At 36.7% G+C, this 9,374-nt stretch overlaps 1 protein-coding gene across 1 annotated transcript; it reads right to left on the bottom strand.

The window, feature by feature from the left end:
• Positions 1-3,052: 3,052 nt before the first annotated feature.
• Positions 3,053-8,115, bottom strand: orai2 (ORAI calcium release-activated calcium modulator 2). Its single transcript, XM_007562981.2, has 3 exons — positions 7,807-8,115; positions 5,099-5,337; positions 3,053-4,392 (listed from the first exon to the last, which is right to left on the bottom strand). The coding sequence occupies exons 2-3, from the start codon at positions 5,330-5,332 to the stop codon at positions 3,850-3,852; spliced, it is 777 nt and encodes a 258-aa protein (XP_007563043.1). The 5' UTR covers positions 5,333-5,337; positions 7,807-8,115; the 3' UTR covers positions 3,053-3,849.
• Positions 8,116-9,374: the final 1,259 nt, after the last annotated feature.

Here is a 9,374-nt window from a genome sequence, read left to right as displayed (position 1 = left end):
CTTTGACTGAGCTTTCTTGAACACATACTACAGTGTGATTTCACATTACATGCATTATCTTTGGATAGTAAAATATGATGTTCATTAGTCTGACATACATGCTATTGTAAGACCCCCAGTGTAGTACGGCATTCCATGATGGCTTTCCTTTATAGCTCCCGCCACGACAATTTAGCTGACCTTAATATTTTCCGTGTTTTATTTTTGTCATTATTGTTACACTTAGTGTTCATATGTGTGTGATGGACATTTCTAGAAATACGGAACAAATCGTGAACCGTACATTTAACAGCCAAATACAGGACTATTCCGTATTTTAACGGGACGGGAGCAACCCTGATTATAAGTCAACCTGCCAACGGGACTAGACATGGAAATTAGCCACTTAGCTGTAATATATTGTATTTACCTATAAATTTTAATATCTAATGTACCGTTTTTAAAAAACGGATTTCAAGCAACAAAAAAATATTAACTAAAAAGGAGAATGTCTGTATACGCTATATGAAGAAAATGATTGACAGCGTTGGTGGGCGTGGCCAAAACTGTCAACGTTAGGACACAACGATGTTAGCCTAACAAAGTCATTTCAAGGATAGCCAGTGCTAAATTGCGTGAGCAAAAAAAAAAACAGTAAGGTTCCACATGCAATAAATGGGCCTACTGCACACGATCTACAATCATTCATTTAGCCTTTGGACTAAGAATTTCTTTTGCCGGTTGATGTAAGTTCAAGACAGTAAAATGATGCTGGGATTATTTCTGATGCATCTTTTCCACGGCTATCGGTTCCACCCTTTGCCTCAATGTCGACTTCTCTGTGACTGAACAGTCGTCACACAAGACAAAGAAAACATTGACCTTTGTTTTATTGAACAGTACATTCCAGGTTCTGACCCGTGATCTCTGCAGAACCCAGCAGGGTCCACAGACATGAAAGAAACGGATTGAGTTACTGATGACTTTACAGAACAGACAAATAGAAAAAGTGCACTTTTGTTTCTTCTGAGAACAACAAAAAAGAAAAATTAAATAAAAATGAACTGAGCGGCACTTTGGTCTGTCATGTACTTTATGGAATGTGACAATAATTTGGTTCATGTTCCTTAAAAAAAAAGATCAAATAAAATTTAAACAGTTCATCCAGAAAACTCAAGGCAGTTTTTCTGTAAGGCAATAGGAACAAGTTCAGATATTGAAGCATTTCAAACAGCATCCAGGCAGGTTTGTTTCCTTTGTAACAGGCAACAGAAGAAACTTTCAGAAACTATAAAAGCACAGTGAAGTCAGTCAGCTGTGGGATAATTTAATGCAACTTTTAAAAAAATATTTAAACTTATCTGCTCTGAATCAGTCAGCTTGCAGAACCAGAGGAGAAACACTCAACCGATGATGAGACCAGGAAGTAAACATTTCATTTTCAGAGAATGAAAAAAATGAATCTAAATTATTCACGACCCGCAATCATTTCTCTAACTTTGATGATTCTGACTTACAGGAAATAAAAACCCACAATTCGCTTTCTGAAAATCTAAAATCAGACCTTCCTGAAAAAGAAAATGGCTGTTCAAAGACTGGTTTATCCACGCAAGTTGAAGTAAAATTAATTGGAAGGAAAAAGACTGGAAGTTGGGTTATGTTTACTGCATTTTTTTTGTTTGTGTCTAAACCACTCCAAAACCAGAGACAACTACTACAAGGAAGCTTTAGAGCACTTCATGCTTGAAAATAACAACAAAAAAACCTCCTCTCATAGTTTTAAGACATTCTTCTGGTAAAATTGCGGCTTTATTCTGCTAATATTCTTGTAATTTATAAAAAAAAAATTATTATATATCCGAGAAGGAATTATTGAAATAAAAGCAACCATACGAAATTATTTCCTGTCATTTGTAATTTACTTTAAAAACAAATCAGAATTCAGATCTGGTACAAAAAAGTCCAAGTTGATATTTTAATTTTGAGAAAGAGAACTTTGGGTTTTCATTCTCTGTAAGCGGAAATCAACAAAATGAGCAGAAATAAACCCTTTTCTTTGGGTATGAAATTGTTCTACATTAGTTTTTAAGCATAATGTAATTTACTGAGATGCCGTTGTAACTATCTGCAGGTGTGCAGAACCAGAAACGTTACTGTTAAATGGGTCACATGTGACTTAACTTTACCGTCCGACTGTTACTGAAATAAACAAACGTCTCCATCAGAGAACGACGCAGCAGCAGAAAACCAAACGGAAAATGTCGTTGGATCTTTATCCTTCTGGGTTTACGCTGTACGGCGCCCTCTAGGGGACGTTATTTAATTTGCGTTCCCTCGTAGTAAATCAGCAGATAAACTCTGGTCTACTTTGTAACAGATGTCAATTTAAAATTTAAAATGGGACACATTTACATCTTTAAAGAACCTCAGTGTAAACGTCTTAATACATTCTTAACTCTTTAGTGCAGAAACTAGTTAAAAATTCATATTTTAATTCATGTTCAAGTTTGTTTTTGTAGGACAGCAGATAAAAAGTCCCTTAATGACTAACATGAAAAATACACAACCACACCTGAAAATAACTCTAACATAGTCTAAATAATTTGGATTTATTGATTACTAAAAGTTTCTGATGTGTTTATCCTTTAAAGTAGAGATTGAAACTTCATGTTTGACCTGTTTTATTCTGGCATTTTGCACATAAGTTTGAGGTGTTTCAGCTTGTATAAAAAAATATATATATAAAAACTTCAGAGATCTCAAAGGAGATATTAACATACAAGTAAATGTCTTACTAGTAGCAGAAAGACTTTTAGTATTCAAGATGCTGCATGAAACGACTAGTAAAGACATTATTGTGTGATGGCGTGTTAGTGCCTTCGTAGACAGAAAAAAAACAAGAGTAAATGTTAAAAAAAAAACAGAAATTTTTAGATTGATTTTAAAAATTTATAGAAAAAAAATTTGGAAATTTCTGAATTCAAAAAGTCAAAAATTTGCAAGAGAAAACTCAGAAATTTTAAGATGAATCTCATACATTTTCTAGAAAATCTTGGAGATTTTTGAGTTTCAAAAGTCAAAAATATTTGCCTTCCGGAAATATTCAGTTTCAAAAGTCACTAAGGCAAAAAAAAAAAATAGTTGCACACGCAGTAAGTAAATGGGTACGTTATGGAAGAGGAGGATGTTCAATTTTTGGAAATTCCAGAAGTTCCAAAAGTTGAACATTTATGACTTTTGAAACCAGGAAATTTTCAAGTTTTTTCCTGAAAATTTCTGAGATTAATCTCAACATTTCTGAGTGTTTTGGCACTAAAATAAATTTACTCTCTTTTTTTCCATCTACAATGTCCCCAATACGCCCTGATATTATTAGAAAAGATCGCAAAAGATAAAAATTCCTCCATGTCCCCTAGAGGGCACCGTCATTTTGCACACCACGGAAATGTAACATTGCTTCTGAACAGAAGCATTGCTTTGGCATCACTTTTTCATCACAGATTATGGTTAATCCAACTAAAAGCCCACCTGACTAAATGAGAACTCTCTTTGGCTGAGCGGGAAAACTAGGTTAGTTCAAATAGAAGCTGCAAGTCAAATCCTGAAAAATTCCACTGATAAGAAGAGATGAAGACAGGAAGGTGCTCATTTCCAAATGAAGCTACCGTTGTAAATCAGAGGCAAAGTGCATTTTGGTACGGAATAGCCCTTTTTGTTGTCTGTAAACTTTTGATAGTTTTGACTTCAACATGTCTGCAGATCAGGGCAGGATTCCCAAACCGTTCCCTTTAGAAGAACTTGGCAGGCTGAGGCCCGGCTCTATAAATATCAAATATGGCGGAGTCTGTAGCGCCACTGTGAGTACTCTCCTCACACCATCTGCAGGCCTCTCTCCTGGCCGTCCAGCTGCACCTTGATCTTGTGCAGTTCCTCGATCTCCTGGTGGTGGCGCTCCGTCTTGTGGCCCACCAGGGAGCGATAGAAGTGGATGGTGAAGATGAGGAAGATGATTCCCACCGGGACCATGATGATAGTGGAGGCCAGCGCCGCCTGCCAGCCGCCACTGCCACTCGCCGGAGCGCTGGTGGGGCACTCCTTGGATCCACAGTCGACGGGCAGGAACTTGATCCAGCAGAGGAGCACGACCTCGGCCAGGAACAGCAGGATGCCCAGCGCCGTGGAGAAACCCCAGGCCAGCTCGATGTAGTGGTGCATGCGCTCGTGCGGAGACTCGCTGACCGAGTTGAGGTTGTGGATGTTGCTGACGGCCTCCACGTTGGGCAGGATGCAGGTGCTGATGAGCAAGGCGAAGAGGTGAACGGCCACCAGCACCGTGGTGCACACAGCGAAGGAGATAAGCAGCTCTCGAGGGTAGCTGTACTTCATATCCAGCTCCACCTCCACCATGGCCACCTGCAGCACAAAACCCCGTAAGAACAAACTTCAGAGTGAAGACGCATCGATCCGATATGAATATCTGTATCAGCCCTGATACTGAAAAATAATCTATAGCGGGTTAGAGGTTGGCAATATGGACTTAAAGTTTTATCAGTACATTCCATGGTATTATTGTGATTAAAGTGGAAATAAAAACATTTTATTACTGCTCTTTTAGGTAACTGTATGGCTGCGACTGTGTTACAGCGATTATAGTCCCCACAAACACAAATGGCGTTACTAGGACTTTAGGACACCATTCACATCAAGAAATATTATTTGTATCACTAAACTGTAACATTAACTGGAATTGATCATATTTTCAAATGTATTAGTATTTATTAATACTCTCATTTGAAAAAAACAGTGGAGAAAATAGTAAAACTACAAATCCCAACATTACACACGTTTTTAAAGATCTTAAACATCATGATTTGGAATATACTATAACTATAAATCAAAGTTCTTACTGTGAAAAGATGTGAAATATATCACAATAAATAGTAAACGATACGATACATGCCCGCCCCCAACCTCCAGTACAAAAACAAAGCCACAAAGTGGAAACTTGCAACCATTTCCTGTTTCAGGGATGAGTGGTGAATCAAAATGTTTTCCGGTCTTTAAGTCCACACAAAAACACACTTCCTACAGAAGGATTTTTTTTTTTTTTTAGATGTACCATTGCAAAGCCAGAAAGCAGGGCGGAGGTACGGCTGCTGGCCTTCAGCTTGGCCCGGCTCAGGTAGAGCTTCCTCCAGGACAGGGCCTGGACTGAGTGATGGTTGGAGCTGACCAGCTCCAGGTAGCTGCGCCGCACCCAGTCCCTGTAGTCCATGCCCCCGTTGTCAGGAGGCGGCGGCTCAGAGACCCCGGGGACCGGGGAGCCCATCTGCACGCTCAGCTCCCGGCTCATGGCACCTGGAGGATAAAAACACAGAAACACCGTCATCAATGCAGCTTCATCACCTTTATTTACCCAGTGGTTTCAAAATGGAGGACAGATATTGAGGAAACATGAAGAACAAAAAAGAAAAAGAAAAATCATTTAAGATTTTTTTTTTTATGACATTTGTGAATTGTAACATTTGTGAAGTCTCACAAATGTTACAATTCATCCGGTTTGGAGATTGCATAAATGCATTTTGTTATGGGAATGATAAATGCATGTTAAATGATAAAATGATAAAACATACAGTAAAAAAATATGTCTAAACTTCCTGACCAGTTTAAATACAGTAAGTTATCGACAAACTGGAACAAAAAACAAAATTGTCATGATTTTTGGTAACGGGAGGATCTGTCTAACGACTGCTGTCCCTATGAAATGACGGCACTCATTTTAATTTATGCAATTAACTGATTTATTGTTTGCAACTTATATTGTTAACTTAATTATTGAGAGACAGGGAGGTTTATACAAACTTTTCTCTTCTTCCTGCTGTCTTCTCACTTGTGTTGATTATGTTTGAAGATCAATGTTGAAATTTGTTAAATCAAGTGAATAAACTGATTGATTTTCACTTCACTACTAATCACTTCCATGTGTTGCTCAATTAAGATGTGAAGTCTGCAGAGATTGAAGGCTTCAACCCAATAATAAGATATGAACAACTGACAAAAATGTTGATAAAATGCACTAAAATAAGTAAAAGGAGGAATTTATGCAGCATTTTATCCCACGGTCCTCTGGCCCACAGCAGAGTACTGGCATCTGAACACCAGCAGCTATTTTTGACCGTCTCCCAGCAGTTTTGCAGTCTGTGTTCTCCTGTCAATCAGCTGCTCTAACTCCAAGTTTCTATTCATGTCATCAGTAAAGACCTAAAATATTCCCACAGTCCTCAGTTAAGCTTATTAGGACACAGAGTCTGTATGTCGCAGGAATGTTTGACTTCAAGTTGCTGCTTTCTGAAATTCCAGAAGAGCCGCCGTGGGAATTAAAGAGGAGGAAACAGGAAGATAAACAAAGAAAAATAAACTATCTTCCAGCAGTACAAATACTGTGACAGGAAAAATTTGAGCAAATTTTTCAAATAAAAAATATATAATAAATATTATTATACTGCAAAACGTTATGCCGATATGTTGGTGTTACTGTTTTGAATAGAATAAATACAAATAACTTTATTGCCCCCCTGATGTGGAAATTCAGATGTTTGAAAAGCAAAGTGACAGACAGGTTGAAGCATGTAGATTCACACAGAAATAAAAATGTAAAAACAGAAAGTAAAAAAGGAAAGACTGTACAGTCAGGACAAATGTACAGCATAAGAAAAACATAGTATGCAGTTATCACAAATAGCATACTGAGGCTCAAAGAAATATGGTAAAATTTAGCTAAATTGAACCAGCACCCTTTCGTGGCCCCACTAGGGATTGTGTATGATAACGGATGGATGGATGATTGAGGGGTGCCTTCATTGCATATATCATTTGACACACAAAAAATTGCACTTTTACAGAATATTATTATGCAAAACATATTTCTTTCCAGTTTTTGATGAATGCTTATATTTCTTTCAATCTTCGCTATTTCTTCACAATCTGAATTTTAAACCCTTAACATTATGGGGGTTTTTTTTTTAAGAAAAGAAAATCTTTTCCACCCAATCACACATCTGCAATCCGGATCAAATCAAGTTTTTGTTTCATGTATAAAGTTGTTTATTAAATAATTCCTCCATTTGAGACCCAAGCATAGAAAACTCACCATACAGAATACATATTTATAAATCCTTGGAGATTTTAAGCCCTTATGTCAGGTTTAGCAAATACAGGCTCTCTTTCTACGTTTGTTTTAGAAAACAAATACATATGATGTTTTCACTCGAGTTTAGTATATTTATAAAAAATATATGCTAATTAGTAGACTCAGAGAAGTCTATTTTGACATAATGACAAAATATCTTCAGTTAGTGGAAAAACAATCAAAGAAAAAAAATTGAAGGGATTTATATATTTGCTGAGAAAGATTTAAACCGCGTTGTCGTGTTTATTCATCATTCCGAAAGTGCTTCCTTGAGTTTGGAGGACAGACAGTTCAGCAGATATCAGCTCCTTTACGCCTTCATGTATATTTAGAAACCTGCTAGAAGTTAGCAGGATACGTTTACAGACTTATATAGAAAGTTAATTAAAAGTACTACAGTTATCTAAGTTCTACCATGAAAACAGAAGAAAGGAAAGCAGACAACTAAAAAAAAATAAAGCAAATACATTTAAGCAGCTTACATTTAAAGATAGACAACGCAAACTCCTCGGCAAGTTGTCAGGCAATCTAAAAAGACTCCTCTTGCTAGCTAATATAGCTAATAACAGAACAGTTTGAAAACAGCAAAATTATCAAGTTTTTGGTGAAATGTATTAATTAAAGTTTATTTTTCTTACCTGTTCACAAAGGTGCCTTCGCAACCTCAGATATAAACTGAACCACAGTCTTGTCTCTACGCTGTTAGAGAAAGTAAAATATCCCGCAGGTCCGACCAGGGCTTAGTACGTCTTTTTCTGCAGGCAACGACGACCTGTTTTTCTGCTTCTGCAGTAAAAAATTCAGGTCCGTCAGTTTAATGCCTGGAGCCACAGCGAAAAGGCACACTTCCTTCCGCACTGCCACCTGAAACCCGGTCGCTATGGTTCGGATGATTTCGGGTGGGACTGAACAGAAAAGGAAAGCTGCAAAACTCATGGTTTCCGGTTTTGTGTGTTGCTTTCAAAATAAAAGAACACGCAAACGTTGACAAAAACCTGACGTAACGTAAAAGCAGGGGCCTCATTGGTCTGAGGGAACGGCACGTCAGCACCTCCGCCATATTGTAAGTGGCCGGTTTATGGCTGGTGTCTGTTGGAAATAAATACAAACCTGTTTGGAAACAGACTTTTCCAAATAAAAGAAATAGTAATTTGTTTTTTTTAAATACAACAATGAGAAATGAAAGTAGGCAATTAGTTGTTTAGCTTAAGTTGCATTATTATTATTATTATTATTATTATTATTATTATTATTATTATTATTTATTATTATTATTATACAATATAAAAACAATTATATTATTATTAATTACTTTATTTTACCTTGGGTGACTAATGAGACTAATGTTGCTTAGTTTACTCAAGCCTTGGATCAGCAAACTAAAACTGAAATGATCCAAGTTTAGTTTAGATCAAATTCATCAAACTCAGAATGGCCTAGTCAAAGTTAATATTTAAACCCAATAGAGAACCTATGGCAAGACTTGAAACCTGATGTTCACAAGTACTTTCCAACCAATCTGACTGAGATTAAGTTGTTCGGCAAAGAAGGATGCCAGTCATTTCAGTTTCTATATATCCAAAGACGATGGAGACACCCTTTGTAGAACACTAGTGGTTCTACAAAGTATTGACTCAGAGGAGCTGAATATGAATGGATGGCTCAGTTTTTGGAATTTTAGAAGTAAAAATTTGAAAACCATGTATAATTTTCTTTCTACTACACAATTATGTACAACTTTGTGTTGAGCTATCATAAAAAAAAATCAAGACGTCAGGACAGCCAGACAATAATTAATACAGAGATTATTTAAAACATTTATTGAAGATCATCATAAAGTACAAGTGAAACATCTGCAAAAAGGGCAAGAGTTGCTCCATATGTAAACTCCAAAATCTGGATTCAGAGATTTCAGTGATGAGTTGAATTTAAGGCACAGAAACAACACGAAGTCCTCCCAGTTAAAGGGTTTCTACAGCGTTGTCACTAATAACTTTTAAGATGTCATTATTTATTCTAGTGCTGTTGATAACTTTCTGTGAGTTCTAATTTCTGTTTTGGAGAAATACAAAGAGATGATATAAAAGATATATTTAAAAAAAGCCAACAAACCATATTTCTTTGCTGCGCAGAACAAATTCAGTGTTTTTAAACCTAACGAGCATCACTGTCCAGGGAGCTGACTAAGCAACACAATTATTCAAAT

The sequence above is a fragment of the Poecilia formosa genome, unplaced genomic scaffold (genome assembly GCF_000485575.1).
Source record: "Poecilia formosa unplaced genomic scaffold, Poecilia_formosa-5.1.2 Scaffold143, whole genome shotgun sequence".
Classification (NCBI taxonomy): Eukaryota; Metazoa; Chordata; class Actinopteri; order Cyprinodontiformes; family Poeciliidae; genus Poecilia; species Poecilia formosa.
Note: the sequence above shows the minus strand (reverse complement) of the source record. Positions and strands in the feature narration are given on the sequence as shown.